We start from the raw sequence: 17,292 nt of genomic DNA, 5'->3' as shown, positions 1-17,292 counted from the left end.
AATTAACTATTATAACAAACAATATATATATTTACCTTATTGAATGAAAATGCCTGTTTCAAAATAATACACGAAGTCATGAAAATATTTACTCCATTCTTATCCCCATGGACGAATATTAAAGAAGTATTCCACTTTATAATATATAGTATAAAAAACTGTAATATTAATTGAATTATTTTTTATACCGGCTTATTTTTAAATTCAATTCCTATGTTTCTTGCACTTTTGGAACTTTAAATGTAAATAAACTTGACTATATACCCCATCAGTAATAATAGAGATTTTTAAGGACTCTCAACTCACCGTAATCGTAGTGGGACTGCGAGGACAGCTGCTCGGAGCACAGCTTGTAGGCCTGTACAATCTTCTGGGAGAGATTCCTGGCCATGTCGAATCCGTTTGAGTACAGGGTGATCTCGCCAATCATGGCGTAGTCCGGCACCATCATGGCCACCGTGCGGAACAGGACCTTCAGATTGTCCGGCAGCTCCGTTCGGCCGGCGTAGCTGTGGGGAAGTCACCGGGATTAGAGCCCGTTGGGCAATCAAATTCATCAAAGTGCAAGTGCTAATGGCATAAATACTAAACACAGGCTCTCCTCACAGTTCTGCCATTTTGCCATTTTGCATTCCCATTCCCAGGCCCGATGGCCAATAACCAATATGAGTGACTGCTCTTAAGAACGTCTGGTTGCGTGACAAATTGGCAGGCAGGCAGGAAAAAGCAGAGCGGAGTAGGGCTAAAAAAAGCATGCTTCTAGCCGGCAGGAATGGCAAAGCCAAAGCAAAAGCGACGTCCAATCGAAATTAAGACCTTCGCTGAATGGCGCAATCAGTTACGGCCGGAGAGGTCCACAACCAGAACCAGGAGCAGGAGCAGGAGCTGGAGGACTCCCAGAGCCGGGCTAATATGCATGTTTGTCGCAGCTGTTCCACATGCATGCCAAAGCAATAAATATCCCGATGGGAAAATCTCCAATAACGCAATAACTACCAATATCGGAACGCAGTGCGTCCACCTCCGGGTGGGTGTGTCGCCCACATCAGCCCTATCTGCCGTATGGAAGGCTTACAAAGTAACTAAATGTATTTTCAAATGCCCGGGCCCACAGGAAAGAAAAAAAAAAGGCGGAGAACAGGAAGTGCGGAAAAAATGCGATGCGTGAAACCGCAGCTGCTGTTCCCAGTAACCCGGCATCCCAGAATCCCAGCATTCAGGCATCCCAGCCCGAAAAACCCCGCCACTCACCCGGGATTCATGGTTATGAATATGGAACAAGTCGGATCCAGTTTGAGCATTGTATCCTCGAAAAAGAATTTCACAACCTTGCGTCCAATGGCCCGCTGGATGGTCAGGATCTGTTGCGCCACCACGGAGAGCACCTCCAGCTCGATGCGATTGAACTCGTCGAAGCAGGCCCAGGCGCCCGATTGTGCCAAGCCCTGCAAGGAATCCGGAGAAATGGGTGAGTGTGGATGAGTGGATGTGGCTGAGGCTGTGGATGGGAAAGCAGTCAAAACACACACACAGTCGGGGGAACAATCCCGAATAGGGCTGCAAAAAAAATAGCACACAAATAGAAACAGAAATTCCTGGACACGAGAGTGCAAGGGAAATGTCCAAACACCAGCAGAGTTCGATGGGCAGGAGTGGAAAAAGCAAACAGCAGCATAAACATTATTTTCTCTTTCTCATGGCTCGGTTTCTGTTTTCAGGTTTTCTGATTCCTGGGGGGCAGGGGAGGTGGCACTGCGACTACGGCTACGACTACGACTACGACCCTTTGATATGCTTCCTTTTGCATGTTGCAATAAATATGCTGTTTTATCCCAGCTGGAGACCGGCACATCCCACATACCCAGTCCCCCATCCACTTTCCACTTTCCACTTTCCACCAGCACGAATAGAACGCCAAAGCAGCGAGCTGACCCGACTGCAAGTGCCATACCATACCATACCAAACCGTACCATACCATACTATCCATATGCCGGAATCGATGCCGGAGTGGGCGTGGCAGGTCGGGCGGATTCTATCAGTGATATGTCCCTATGAGCTGCCCGCTGGCCGTGCACCAGAGTTTCCATAGTTGGCCGAAGAAAAGGTTCGAGTTTCCCCTAATTAGGGAAATCCTTTGTGCAGAACTGCTGCAGCACATATGAGGAACGAAACTCTAACGAACTGATTTCTTCTTTTGGTGTTCCTTACGCTTTCAACTATTGGAAAAGCCATGAATGAATTAGATGCATGATATAAACTTCTTTCGGCTGATATATCAAAAAAAGAGAATAATAACAAGATGAGAAGAAAGCAATTTCCTCAAAATTGTATTTCTTCATTGGCCAAGATTTATGTACCAAATTGAATTTAATTACCTAGAGCTCAATATTATAGTCGGAACCATGTGCCATAAAAACAATCAAGTTTAAAAGAACTGAGAGATATAGCATTAAATGTAGATAGATGTTTCATTACTTTCTATGCCCATTAAAACTAGTTTTGTTAATAAAGACTCCCCCAAAAACCTGTCAAAGCCTCATCTAAAACCACATATAAAGATATAGACAACTAAACTACTTACTATTGAACTCCTATTCAAAATAACGCTATCAATGGAGGAACCTTTGGACAGCTGTTGCTCTTGACCGGTCGTGGGGCATCCACTTGACCACCTCAGAGGTGCCTGTATGGCAAGTGGCTTCTGTTGGTCCTGCAACAAGGACTTGCCCCCTTTTCCGCCACCCCTGCACTCTACACTCCAGCCAAAGAGTTTACATTCTGTTGCGCGTTCGCACGCTTTTTGCAGGCACTGTTGTCCGCCGTTTCGCTTGGCCTGCCCATTGTACAATTAGCGCCCTGTGCCACCAGTGGTGCAGGATGAGCTGCAGGACGAGGTGGAGCAGGAGGTCCTGGAGGTGGAGCTGTTGTGTTAGGACCTTGTTTGGCCAGAGCAACGCAACTCAATGGAACTCGCAAAAAGGTAGCCGTTGCACACTTTGAACTCCATTGAGAGTGGTTCGGCGCCGATGGCAACAGTGATGGGAGGTATCTAGATAGGTATATTTAGATACAACCGCGAGAATAGTATCTAAGTACTTTAAAAAAATTTAAGAAACATTTTTTCATTATCTGAAGCACTTTAAAGTAAAAAACTTAGGAAATAAATACTTAGTTTAAGCATATTTAAAGGAAAGCCTAGAAAAGGAAAGCTAAAATGTTAATTAAATCTATGAGTTTACTAGTATCTTTAAAAAAATATTAAAATTGTATTGTCATGTAGCTAGCCAACAATAAAAAGCAACACCCCTTTCACCTTAACTGGCAACCCAGAAATGAAGCCATCCTGCTGCGATAACTTTTTAGCATCCATTGGATGCGTCTTTTGTTCGGTGCGACATCCATTGTTGTGGCCATTTTATTTGCATTTAATTTATTTACGATTACTCTCTGGCTGGTGCAGCAATTGCTCTGGCATATTTCGCATACTTTGTCAGTTGCAAATTATTTTATTGTCGCAACATTGTTTCCCAGGCAGACATTCCCAGCCCGGCAACTAGAAATCAAAAACCGCACCGCCAAATCGACGGAGTGGTGGGCGAGCATCGTGTGCTGGAGATTTACGACTTCCTAGAGATTATTAGAACAAATGCCAATCCAGTTGGTGACAAAGCGCAGAACGACTTTCTAAAGCCCGACTCTACTACTCCGAAAACCAGACGCCGAGACCCAAATTAAGCAATAAAAAGAATAAACAAATGTCCGAATTCAAGTGGATACCAATCGCATAAATTCATTAATTTAAATTGAGCAGAGCGCGATGGCAATTTATGGGCTCTCCAATCGACGCAACTAAACTAAAGTTGCCAGGTCGGGTCGTTATTAATACAAATCCTATGCAAATGAACAAGAGCGCTGGGTGATCACTTTAGCCCCCACGATACAACTCCTGCCCCCTCTAACCCATCATATCATCGAATGGCTCCCGTGTTTATGGCCTCACTCTGTTTCAGGGGCTTAGGAACTATTATGCAATTAGCCGTGTGAGCGTATTAAGCGATTAGAGCCTATGGCAGCATAAATTTTACTACAAGATTTCAGCACCCACTTAAGATGTGCGTGTGTTTTCGGGGCTTCGGGAATGGGTTTTCGGGATGGATGTCCAGGAGGCCACGGTTAACGACCTGCAAATAAAAATTTGCATAAACTTAGGTGGAGGCGCACGAAAGTCGAAGGGACGGGTGCCCAGGTGGTTGGCCATTACTTTCGCAAACTGGCTAATTAGTCAACAACGGCAAAATCCAGGGGAAAATTATCCCCGAAGAGCTGCATAAATTTCAATAAACATATGGCCGGAGAAAGGGGAATGGGAAAGTCGGCTCCAGTGTGTCTGACATGAGTCCAATTAACTATGCTCGTGCGGTATTGAAAGTCACGATTGTTGCGTGTGCCGCCGCATCAAGACGAGTTCTTTGCCAGATTAATGGGCTCCACTCGACTCGGTTTTTTGGGGGCCATCAATTAGAAAGCAGTCGGGCAGCAAAGCGCAGACAGCGCGACGCTTAGAGTCTCTCGTTATCTCTATCTACATAAGAATATATCCCCTATTTAATATGGAAGTCTCACCTTGAAGAACTTGCCCAGCGCCTTGTAGTCCAGTCCATCGGAACAGTTGAAGACGACGCACTTCTTTGCCACCGCCTTGGCCAGATCCTTGCAGGTCTCCGTCTTTCCCGTTCCGGCAGGTCCTTCAGGTGCTCCACCCAGGCAGAGCTTCAGGGCGCCCATCAAAGTCCTGCATTCGGATCGGATCCGATCGGGAATTAGAGAAAAAATGGGTTGTTTTTAATACAGAGTGGCTGCAAAGAGTTGATGGATGGGCGAGCAAATGGAATGGGCACGCTTTTAATATCTATTTTGTATTTATTCCCATTTCTCACGGCAGCAGCTTAAAAAATGGTCATTTCAGGTTGTATTTTCTGACCCAAATATAAGTTTTTTTAAGGTATTGGGTATATAGACTAGGGTAAAAGCTAGGGGATTTCACAGGAAGGAGATCAATATAAACAATTTATAATATTCGGTATATTTACTATATTAGTTAGTATTATGTATATATTATTTTTATTTAAATGGAGGAGTTAGAAATAATAATGTTTATAAATATTTAAGCATTTCAACAATAAAAATAAAAGTACCTAATTTGGAATACTTTTTATCAGACTAACTCTTAAGATCCATTTACTTATTTAAAAAAAAATAATTATTAAGTTTTTTTTTCAATCTCTCCGCCCAAGAATGGATACTTTTCCATTCGACTAACTAACATTTCTTACATTCCTCGTTTTTTGCCGCTTGTTTTGCAAGTTCATATTTTTATCATATTGGCAGTGTCCCCACTTTGGTTGCTTGTGCATATATTTTTTAGCCTTTCCGGCAAAACCATACAAATATCTATATACACTCGGTTTCATTTTTTGTTTGACTGTTTGTCCCTCCTTTTTTAACTATCCAAGCATGGGTGTGAGTGTTAGTGTGTCGTGTGTGTGTGTGAAAAACTGTCCAACATTGATTTATTTGTTTAATATAAAAGTTTTATCGGAAACCCCATTAAAATGTCCTTTCTGCCGGCTTGCCAACGACGGCCTGCCTGCCAGCCTGCTGCCAGTTTGTGTGTCCTTCCTCCTTCGGATCCTGGAAATAACCCCTTGTTGCTGTTGTTATTGTGTGTTTGTCGTAGGCAGCTTAAACATCAAAAAGGTTTTCAGCTCTTTTTGCGTATTTTGTTTGAAAAATGAAAATAAATTTAAAATGCACCGAAATAAAATAAATATTTTCCCAATAAACGTGGCTGGCTCCTCGTCTGACTTTTAGATGCACACAGTGTGTGGAAAGGAGGGGCTTTTGCAACGGTTTGTCAATTAATATTTTCGATATTCACATGCACAGGTGCGGAGTGTGCGGAGGGGTTGTAGGATTTGTGTAAGATATATAGGGATGGCATAGTACCCACCGGTAGCAGCGATCGGTGAGGGGAGTCACCACCAAGCGGGGCAGGTTGCCCAGGTATTCCATGCCATATTCGACATCTGTGACCACCATACTGACGCACACCCAATCCTCGTTTTCTGGGGAATATTCGAGGATTTATGGTTGTGGTCTATTGGTATAAAACAGTTGAGCCCCCAAGTAAACTCACTCTCGTTGACCTTCCAGTAGTAGCGCAGCTGGGAGATCCAATCAAAGTCCTGTATGTTGGAGACCTTGCAATCTGTCAGGTACTTAACCACATCGCGGTCTGAATATTAGGAATACGAAGTTAATGAAACATATGATTAGTATTACCTAAATACTATATGTTCTTGACCTTATTTAGGTTCTATTCTTTGAAGAAAGACTTAAATACGACATATTTAGACGTTAAAACTTGGAAAACACCTTCCCACATAGTAAAAACATGAGAATTTTAATAAATTTTCTTACCGAATAGAATTTACCTTGAAATTTCAAGTGCTATTTAACGAAAACCTGAATAATTTGAAACTTTAATAAAATAAAAGTTAATAAAAAATGTAAAAGCTCTAACCGAATCTCTTGCGGTTTTGTTTTTGGTTTGTACATTATTTAATTATGCAAACGTGTTCGGTTTGTGGTTAGGTTAAAGAGCGTTAAAATACGGTCAAGTTGGTACGGCTTTGAAGCATGGTCGGTCCGCATTTAAAATTCTACTTATTGTTCCTGGCTACCAACTCACTACTCCTCCAGTCCCCCACTCACCGTGAACATCCAGGACAATCAGTGCCTCGACGGCAATCCGGACTCCGGCCTGCAGATCCGTGCGCACCAATTGCACCAGGTCGGCAATCTGCAGATTGGACTTCTCCAAATAAGCCGGCAGCTCCTTCGTCTCGATGGCCTCCTCCACCTGGCGGAGGTAAAAAAAGAAAGGTGCCAAGGAAAAGCATAAAGTGTCTGAGAAACTGCAGCGAGGCGAAAGCAAATAAAGAGCGAAATATGGTTTTCAATTTCGCTGCTTTGGCGAACGCGGAAAACTTCTTCTCCCTCCAAGTCAAAGTCAAAGCCCAAAAGGGAAGCGCTCACAAAAAGGAGGACCCCGGGGTCAGGGGTCCTGAACTCCGACTAATCTCACTGTCAGCGGCACAGAGAGCTCTCCTCTGACAACCGACTGATGGACATTTGTTGTGCCAGGAACGACGTCCTTGTGGTTATCGCGGTTTCGTAGCCAAACTCACCTCGTAGGTCCAGGCCATGCAGGAGATGCCCTGCACCACCTGGCCGGGCCAACTGACCACCCAGGAGACGCGCTCCACCATGGCGTAGTCCTCCCACGCCTCCCGCATCTGCTCCTTCACGCTGTCCAGCATCACCATCTCCACCTCCTTGAGCCACATCTCCACCAGTCCCTATTAGACAAAGGTGATTCGTTTAGGGGATTGCAATGCGACTTCAAGGGGACTGTCTTACATTGGCCAACTGCGGATTTATCTTGCGCACCAGGGCCACACGCTCCTCCTCATCGCTGACCATCTCGATGATCTCCATGTTGTCGTCAAAGGTGAGGCTGCCAATCTGTGAAAAAATCACTATTACTATTGGAAAATATCTATATGAAATGTTTTTTTTTTAAATAACTACGAATCATCTTATTTTCTTATTAAGATACAAGAAGCCAAACTCACTCCCTCGAAACACTTCCTCAAATGCGGCTGAACCCGCATGGGATCCTTGGTCTCCGAGAGAATCTCCAACAACTCGTCATTGGACAAAAAGAAGAAGCGCGCAAAGAACAGACGCTTCTGCTCCAGATATGTATTCAAGCCCTTGGTGACCGTTTCCAGATCCTCGATGGCCTTGGTGAAGACCTCCAGCATATCCGGAAACTCTGTGGCCGCCATCACATGGCGATCCTTTAAAGTGTGCTTCATAATCTTCCGCCACAACTTGTCCACCGCCTTAAAGTTCCTGCCCTCCAGCGGCATCTGTCGCATGATATCCTCGCTGCTGAAGATCGGCTCCAGGTACATCCAGGTGATCTGCACCTGGGTCCAGGCATCAATGATGTTCTGGATGAGAAGCAGCCGCGCCTCCCAGTCATCCGCCTTCGAGCCCAGGGCCGTGATGAAAGGCGACCTCTTCATGGCCTGCGTTCGCATTATGTGATCGTCCAGGAGCGTCTGAATATCATCCAGGCTGGCCAGGATGTGCGTGTCCGAGTCGCGATACTGCAGCACCTCGAACATCACGTCCTTCCAGTCCGCCTGCATGATCCTCAGTCCATTGTTCAGGTCGTACTCCTTGCCAGCGGCATTCGCAATCTCCTCCAGCTGCGGCAGGATGCTCATGATGTCCACATCGATCATGTCCTTGAGGGTGGGATACAGCTTCGGGTTGACCTTGCGACCCAGTATCTTGGAGATCTGGTCCCAGTGCCGCTTCTCCAATCCATGACGACAAATCGAGTCCAAGACGGGCAGATAGACACGGAACTTCTCGATCTTCATGCGCATCTGCTCGGCGGCTCGTTTGGCCACTGGATTGTAGGCCAATTGGCGGGACAGCTTGTACATTATCTGGGGGAAAAAGAAAATTGGGTATGCAGTGGGTTAAAAGCAATGCCCAGTTCCATTCAAAAAACTGCCTAGCTACCAGGCAATTATCACAAACTCAGTTAATTAGGTCGACCTGGTTTGATACCTCTTCCTAAATACAATTAACAAAAGTGTCATTTTTATTTCGTCTTACTTTCTACAGATAGAACTTTCTGAAATAGTGACAATATTGTTTTTCAATATTAAAACAATTAAATATTGAGGATGTCTTATTACAGATGAATTTCTTTCATGACTGGCAAGGATTCCTTACAATCATTCATCATTAATTGTACAGCGACAACACTATTTAAATAAATTCAACTTTAAAGAAGAAAGTTGCCAGTTAAAATCAATGAAAGAAACTGTGGCCCAGTAAAAAAGCTTAAAATAATTCGATTTCACTAGGGTATTCGAGGCTTCGTTGGTGGATTGTTTCTCTTATTTTTTTTGGATCCCACTTTGCCGCTTCAGTTGTGCCGAAAAATTCAATTCAACTGACTTTCCTTTTGCGCCTTTGTGCAGCTTTTTTGCGTGGCTCCGAACGGCTTCCCAGCTGACCCCGTAGGGGTCACATCCCCATCCCCATCCTGGGGCATCTCCTCCTCCAACTACTCATCTTATGCCAGCCGGCCGCCAAATATGTTGGGCATTTTTTCCATGCATACTTTTCGGCTGCCAAGTGGAACTTTCTTTTTGCAGCCAGTTTGGGTTTGTCCCTTGCCGACTGGATGGATGGCTACTACTATTGCTGCCCTAGGTGGCTTGAGGTTTTTAGTTGCATTTTAGTTGCTACATTGGCTTACAGACAGACACAGGGATGGTACACAAAGGGAGGGGCCACAGGACGAAGGACGAAGGACTCTGAACCTAGGACTAAGGACGGAACCCATGCATGGGCAGTTGAGCAGGAGAAATCCGACAACAGCTCAAACTTTGTCGGTCGTTGCTCGTTTTTATTTCCGCCAGCTACTGGAGCTACTGAAGCCAGTGGAGCCCCCTGGAATGACAACTTCCGACTTTGCAACTACTTACCTTGTGCATATTCTCCACTTGCTCCCGCACGCCATCCGCATTAAGGCATTCGAAGCGCTCGAACATCCTGAAAGCACCAGAAGAGATGTAAATAGAAATACACGAAAAAAGGAGGAGGACCAGTGGTGGTGTGTCCCCATCATAAGCGGCAGCTATCTGCTGGAATTCGGCCCCGGGTTGAGGGAATTGAGTGGGGGCCACCACGATTGGTATTGGGATTTGCGTGCAGCAATGTCAATGGAAATGACTGCCGGACTGGGGCCATTTCAATTCGGAATATTACGGGCCCCCAGGAAGTGTGACACTGGGCCCGCCGGCTGACAGAAGTATAATTGCAATGGGCTTAAACGATGTCCCTGCTTACCAAATGAGATAATCCTTCTCGAATTCGTACGAGGTCTTCCACAGCTTCTCGATGGGCTCCATTTTCTCGATGATCTCGGCGAGGAGCGGGAAGGCGGAGACATCAATTTGGAGTAGGGTCTCCTCTGTGTTAATCGCCTTGGCCTCACGACTGAGGTTCTATAGGGTAATAATAAAAAATATATTTACAACATTAATTTTAAAATAAAATAACAAGAAAGGTGTGCAAAAGTATGCTACTAAAGATGTAGTCCTATTTTGTATAGCATTCTTGTAGACACCTATTTAAAGTGTTTTCAAAACACTCAAGATCTTAATCACTAAACTGCGACTGTTAAATTTGACACAATCAAGCTTCCACCACATCGAATCAAGCCAATCTACTAAATAAATACCAGCAAAGTTGAGCTAATCCCTCACCTCAATGGTGGTGAAGAGCAAATCGACCGTATCCACCCGCTCCTTGAGCTCCTCCAGCGTGAGCACATCCCGTATTTCCCGGATGCGAAAGCCGTCCATCGTTCGCTTCTCCTGGGCGAGCAGCTTCTCGAACTCCATGCGCCGCTCCCTGCAAGGATGTCGGCTTAGCATCTGTATCTGTATCTGGTCTGGGATCTGTTCGGGATCAGGGCCCTAATCGGCATTTCACTCACCGCAAGGCCAGCTCCAGATTATCACGCACCACCGCCAATCGGGCGGCACTCAAATCCAGGACCTCCTCCAGTTCGCCGGGCAGGATGAATGTGCGCGAGTTGAGATGGAGTTCATCGCCTGCGGATGTGGATGGCAAGGGGATTGGCTGTGAGACTGATAGTGATGCCAGAAGATACCAGACCAGCAAAGACTACCCGATGACTCTCGATTGTACTCGCTGCTAATTAACTGCGCTTAACTCTTAATTAATTGGCTGCGCGAGTCTTTCTTTTTCGGGGGACACGCTAATTAATTATTCGAGTAGGTACGAGTATCTTTGGCCCTGACAAGCTGTATCCGTGAGTATTTGGTGTGACGAAGCCACACATTCGGACTGAGGCAAACAGGCAAACAGACAAACAGACAGACAGACGGATGGAGCCGCAAATGCAGAGGGACTAAAGAACAATATTGTAGCTATCCGAAAGATACACACGACACTTCACGATAACTGGCAATTGTCTGCGTGGATTTCTGTGGATGCGGATGTGAATGTGGATTTGGATGTGCGTGTGAGACCGTCTGCATTTGCCGGTTGTCAAAGCAACTTTCACACATTCATGAATTTGTTAAGCTCATTAAGTTGCATTTTCGGGGTTTTAGCGGAGCTCAATGTTTGGTGTCTCACCGCAAGTAATTATAAAACCAATTAGTAGACTCAGCTTGTTAGTTGAGGTTAATTATGTTAAGCGAAGCTGCACTTCCTGCCTTTCCTATCAGCCCATTCCCTTCCGCATCACCTCTGCTCCGAAAAGCCAAACACAGCGCAAAGCAAACACACTAGCTGCACTGGGGAAAATGGGGTATACAATCAGGATATTCGATTCTAAGAGATTATAGAAAACTGGCAAGGGAACTTGATGAGTATCAAACACCTCTGGTAAGTACAATACCAAGTGTATCGGTATTTACTTTATAAGTTATTGGTATGTACTGTTTATAATATATTACATAACTATACGAAATATTTTAATAATGACTTTAGTATGTGTCATAATTATTCAAAAGAAGAATAAGAGAAGTACAAATTTAATCTCCAGTTTTTATAGTCTAATATTTCCGAATTTCTGTCTTTGTTTTAAAATGTATATGTTAAACCCTTAATGATGCTGACTGAATTTCCCGTTTTCAAGGTGACTCTAAGCCTAAGTGTGTCCTCTGAGAGTTAGAAATACCCATGATTCCAGATTAATATATCTGATTTTGTATCACATTTTTCCCCCAGTGCCTGGGTTTTGGCCAGGATTGAGGGAGCAAGACCTCGGCTGGGCAGCTGCAGCTGCACAAACAGCGGAGGGGAGGATAGGAAAGTCCTGACCGGGAAGTCCTGGCCAAACCAAACCAATTGCATCACTCACTGGACAGGTAGGTGTGTGTCAGCAGGAAGACGACGCGCTTCAACACGTTCTTGATTTCATCCTTGATGGCAAATATGCGCATCTCCCGGCACTCGTTGATGTAGTTCTGCAGGGCCACCACCTCGGGCGTCTCCTCCGGCCGCTCGCCGGCCTTCATCGACATCTCCTCCAGCTCCTCGCAGATGCTGAAGTGGCAGAAAAAGAGTCCGGTAAAAAATCAGCCATATATGTGGATATACTGCGAGTGCATGTACGGTGCAAAGTTATCTATTAAGTGGCATTGGGGGGCAGTCAGCATAAAAGTTAAGTGAAAGAGCACTCGCACTTCATTTGGCTGATGCTGATGCTGATGCAATCCGTTCCCGCTACCTGGCTACTTACGCCCGATTCTCGTTCCAATTGAGGGCTTTGTAAAAATCAATTATGAAATCGTAGATTTCGCGCACATACATCCGCAGCGATAGCTTCACGTGCCGATTATCCAGCATGAACAGGTTGAGCGGAATGAAATCGCGCAGATAATAGGTCGTATCGCTCACCGCCTGCAGTTTTTTCAGCAGCTCCTGGACGGGCTGAAAGACAGAGGTGTCACATGGAAGGGGTGCTTATTAAACTCAATGTTGCCGAATTTAAATGTTCCTTAAATTCTAATGGAGGTATCGCCATAACACAAACAGGTTTAATGAGCTCGTTTGATGTGATGCCCATTTTGCATATTTTGAATTTTTGAAATACACCTACAATTTCGTATAATTTCCCATTTCAATTTAAATATGCTTTGTGTCATGAACCCTTTTAATTTCAACTGTCATTTGGGAAATAATTATATTGGAAGTATTCAATTAAATAAACGAACTAAATGAGAAATTTCATTGAATTCCTTTAAAATGGTAAAAGATAAAATGTATATCTTATTTCATTTTAGGTATGTTGGAAAATGTTTGTATAGTTATGGCAAATTATACTAACACTAATGACCATTTACTCGTTTGTCATAGGAAACTGTAATGATATTCCTGTGTGATTCGATTGAAAAATGTTGCAATTTAAAGCTGAAACCCCCTCCCAACCTCACAACCCCACCACCACTGATCCCCCCGTGGGGCAACCATGGTGGTGCGGACCGAGATGCACTCGCATTTCATGCATCGACAGGCAGCAGGCAGCATACGCAGTCGGAAGTAATTTTTATTTTATATAAATTGCGCAAAAAATCCAAACCGAACCAAACGAATCGAGAGCAGAGGAAATTGCTGGTCGTTTCATAAAACTTAATGAATGCGAACTGCAATCGGAATGGTTGTTGGTTGTGGGATGGGAGGATTGGGGAAGTAAATTGAGCATATAATATACGTTCGGTAATTCTGGGGACTGCCTAAGTATAACGACATGCCAAACTTTGTTAAATCAACAGGCTGGCGAAGCCAAACAGCGACTAATTAAACATTGCACATAGCTAACAAACTGTCGGGAGTCAACAAGAGACAGAGGAGGCGTTATAATCCGGATTCCGGATTCGGGATTCCGGCGAGGTGGAACTTGTCAAATTACACAAAGTGCCAGCCACTTCCCAACTTTCCATATCCCGCCTCCTGTCAGCCAACTTGTCTGTCTGTCAGCAGTCTATTAATATTCCGTAATGAAATTTTATGTTAATTCTACGCATCATTGCGTGTAATCAAATCGAAATAAATAATTAAATCCATTTCAAGACGAGCCCCGGGCTCAGTCCGCTGATTGCCACCAGGAGCGCTAAACTCACCCCAAGTTCCGGCAGTATGTTCTCGGTCCAGACCCTCTGAACCATGGGCATTATCAGCTTCTGGAAGAGCCCGAAATAGTATTTGTAGATGGGCTTCAGGTACACATGCACGCCGCGCCAGTTGACCTTCACGATCTGCTCGACTTTCTCACAGAGTTCCAGGAAATCCACATGTTCCTCGTCTATGTAGTGGAGATAGCCCTGCGTTTCGGGTTCTGTAAAGGATAGTATATTAAATATAAATTTGATAACTATATAAAAGTCATCAATTACCTCCTCCCGACATCACAAATTCTAACCGGGGAATATCATACCCCACTGCCAAAATACTCTTAAAATGCTCTGTGAAAATTCGAGGCAGTTCCTGCATATAGGGGTATATATAAAGCTTGTTCGAATGATCCATTTCAAACTGCGCCACATCATCTATGTCAGGGAACTGCGATAGAAAGATTTTATATATAGTGGTTTCTTAAATAATCCTTAGATATTTACATTTTCTACAAACTGGGTGCCCTGTGGCTGCTGGAAAGGATCGGCATCGTCCTCGTCATAGACATATATATTCGAGGAGGGCCTGACGCCAGGACCCATGTCAATGGGTTCGTGATCGAAGTGGGCACCGACCACAGAGGCAATCAGGGTCATCAGCGGAATCCTCTTCAGCTTGGCATCGTACATGGAGTACTTGTCGATGCGGTTGCCGTCCTTAAAGGCGCACAGCACCTTGAAAAGGTAGTTGATGCTCTTGCTAATGAGGCTGTTCAGGTGACGGGACATCGCGGAGTGGATGCACCGGAAGAGTATGGCCGCCCGACCACCGTACTTTCCCGACATGGGCACCATATCCTTCCAAGTGCCTCGCATTTCGTTCATCAAATCCGCACAGCGAGGTAGCCAATCATTAATCAGTAGCTGAAATATAATTAAAGACTACTAATCAGAGCTCATGATATATTATGATATTTACTTACATCCCGAACCTCGGCGCAGCTCTTCTCAATGAAAACCTGGACAGTATCCGCATCCAGGGGCCGTTGGGCCAGGAGTAGCTGAGCCAGGTCAACCACCACCAAATCATCGTACAGATCATGCCACAACCTATTCACAGCCTGAACCGTGGGATGTGTGGTCATGAGAACCTCGCCTATACGGGCCTTGGCCCTCAAGAGATTGGAACGCCAGGGGACCGGCGGATAGATGGTGAAATTGGGAAAGTCCGGGGGTTCCCGCTCCAGCTGCAGACGCCGTCTCTCCATATTGGATCTGTGTGCTCAAGATATATCAAATCTAGATAATAAAGTAAACAAGAATGACCCACGATAGGAGGTAGTTCAGGAAGCTGCGTTTGACATGGTGGCGGAAATCCTCCTGCAGATCGATGAGGCACACGATAATAAGGATGGCCAAGTCCTGTCGCACTCCGCGGTCGCCCACGAACAGATAATCCATTAATATAACTTCTGGCGGCAGTTTGGGCCAATCTTTCTGTAATGAGTTGATTAGACACGGGGTTGAGAAGGGGACGACAGGTGGCCTAAACTTTTGCAGGCGCTCGGGGGCGATTTTGGAACTACTTTGTTTTGGGTTAAGGGGGATTGTGTACATCTTCAGCTGCTCATTAAGCCGCCTTTGCCGGCACTGATTCGCCGGTGTTGATGGCAAGTGCTTGGCTTAAGTCCCTGCCAAAGTTTGTTTGGCGCTCACGTCAAAACATCAACACGCGCCCCGTCACTTGTCATCCCAGTTGCCCCCATATCTCCCATCTTCCAGCCCCCATCATTTCCCATCCAATCCTGGGAGCATGTTTAATATGCTCGCACTGCCGGCAAACTTTTTCGGCGAAAACTTCCGCCAAATTCTGAGCCAGTTAAGTTTACTAATAATGTCTACGGTATACTGAGTCTGGAACTCATTTCGTATATTAATCTGCGTTGCCCATATGGCTGTTTTACTAGTTGATTTAGTTGAAGAAATTTAAACCAAAACCACGAATATATTTAATTTTGTTTGCTTAAGAATAATAATTGACACACAGATTGATAAGGATAGTTGTGGTTGATTGAAATAAAGGCAAATGTGGTTTAAGAAAATAATTGCCTAGAAAGTGTGTGCCACTTTATTTACTGAATGGTAAATAACTTTATTGACATCTAATTTTAAAATCAACAGTTAATTATAAGATAATTATAGGTGAGTTAAGCATAGATTTATGGTTTATTTCAATATTTACTTGAGCCAAACTAAAAGTTCTCCTGGTTCAGCTACTTTATTTATTAGTGAGGGACCCCAATTTATCTTAGCAAACTATCTTACACCTATACTAATGGAATGATAATATATTTTAATGGTGTCCTTTAAGTGGGTTGCACTGTCTGTTGACTCTTGAATTCGAGTGGATAGCTTTATAGCTATATATAGATAGAGAACTCTTTAAAATAGACTTGCACTCACCTCCTCTTTGAGTATAAATCGGTAGGCATCCTGAAGAACGGCGCTCCTCGGATCGATGCGTCTGAAGGCCTTTCTTATAAGGTGTGAAGGATACGTTGCCAGTTGCACTATGGACATCTGCATGGATAAGGATAAAGATAAGGATGCGAGGAGGTGGATCCATTAAATCGGGTGTGATTCACGCCAACACACAAGCGGTTTCTCTTTTTAACAACTAATCACGTTATTCATAACTCTGACCACGCCCCCCCGACCATAATATTTACGAGGTATGAATTATATAATTTTTATAAGCACGTTCCCCGAAGCCAACGCAGCTTAATTTACTCGCACGCTCACGCACACATGTTTACTTTGTATGGAGTTTATTATTATCATTTTTTATGGACAGAGACGCAGAGATACGGACAGAGATACGGACACGGACATGGATATGGATGTGGACACGTCGGAGGAGTGGGATACGAACACGGAGCACAAGTCGGAGTCAACGATAAAATTTATTTACGCCCGACGCTGGTGCTCACTTTTGATGGGTTTTTTATGGGCTCGGTCAGGGAGTCATTGCGGCCGGGTATTTGGCTTTCATTTTTCATGCTGAACTGTCTTTTTTCTGCATTTAGCATATGTTTGGTCAGTTGCATAATTCAGAATTACGCAGAGACACGTGGAGCAAACAACTAAACCCCATCGAAACTCACACTCTTCAGGAGGCACTGGAATCGCTTTTGCATCTTGAGGGGGAAAATCTTCTCGGCTTTTGCCCGCTCCAACTGGTATTTTGCCAGCATCTGCCTCTTCTGCTCATCAGGATCCACCGGTTGCAGGGGTTGCATGTACGGAAAGTGGCTGTATTCAGAAATACATATCTTAGATATATTTAAATATTTAATATGTATACTCACGTGGCTTCCATTTTCTTGAGACAGCGCAGGAACTCCTCATTTGTGGAGAAATCCTTACGATGTATACGACTCTTTCCCACACAGCAAGTCTTTTTCTTAACCTAAATAAAGGAAA

General features: G+C 44.5%; 1 protein-coding gene across 1 annotated transcript in view; it reads right to left on the bottom strand.

The window, feature by feature from the left end:
- Window positions 1-17,292, bottom strand: part of LOC119554105 (dynein heavy chain 3, axonemal) — a 39,097-nt gene that overhangs the window by 19,023 nt on the left and 2,782 nt on the right. Inside the window, exons 6-28 of the mRNA XM_037864855.1 lie at window positions 17,178-17,278; window positions 16,974-17,121; window positions 16,273-16,389; window positions 15,140-15,306; window positions 14,793-15,084; window positions 14,314-14,733; window positions 14,092-14,257; window positions 13,819-14,033; window positions 12,438-12,628; window positions 12,057-12,241; window positions 10,659-10,776; window positions 10,426-10,573; window positions 10,007-10,164; window positions 9,643-9,709; window positions 7,699-8,589; window positions 7,484-7,588; window positions 7,252-7,422; window positions 6,776-6,923; window positions 6,198-6,296; window positions 6,012-6,126; window positions 4,625-4,793; window positions 1,252-1,445; window positions 307-509 (exon numbers count right to left, since the gene is read on the bottom strand). Coding sequence (XP_037720783.1) covers window positions 307-509; window positions 1,252-1,445; window positions 4,625-4,793; window positions 6,012-6,126; window positions 6,198-6,296; window positions 6,776-6,923; window positions 7,252-7,422; window positions 7,484-7,588; window positions 7,699-8,589; window positions 9,643-9,709; window positions 10,007-10,164; window positions 10,426-10,573; window positions 10,659-10,776; window positions 12,057-12,241; window positions 12,438-12,628; window positions 13,819-14,033; window positions 14,092-14,257; window positions 14,314-14,733; window positions 14,793-15,084; window positions 15,140-15,306; window positions 16,273-16,389; window positions 16,974-17,121; window positions 17,178-17,278 — 4,588 coding nt within the window. The remainder of the gene's footprint in view (window positions 1-306; window positions 510-1,251; window positions 1,446-4,624; window positions 4,794-6,011; window positions 6,127-6,197; window positions 6,297-6,775; window positions 6,924-7,251; window positions 7,423-7,483; window positions 7,589-7,698; window positions 8,590-9,642; window positions 9,710-10,006; window positions 10,165-10,425; window positions 10,574-10,658; window positions 10,777-12,056; window positions 12,242-12,437; window positions 12,629-13,818; window positions 14,034-14,091; window positions 14,258-14,313; window positions 14,734-14,792; window positions 15,085-15,139; window positions 15,307-16,272; window positions 16,390-16,973; window positions 17,122-17,177; window positions 17,279-17,292) is intronic.

This window comes from Drosophila subpulchrella, chromosome 3L (genome assembly GCF_014743375.2).
Source record: "Drosophila subpulchrella strain 33 F10 #4 breed RU33 chromosome 3L, RU_Dsub_v1.1 Primary Assembly, whole genome shotgun sequence".
In the NCBI taxonomy this organism is placed as follows: Eukaryota; Metazoa; Arthropoda; class Insecta; order Diptera; family Drosophilidae; genus Drosophila; species Drosophila subpulchrella.
The sequence above is the reverse complement of the archived record's forward strand: the minus strand, read 5'-3'. Positions and strand labels throughout refer to the sequence as shown.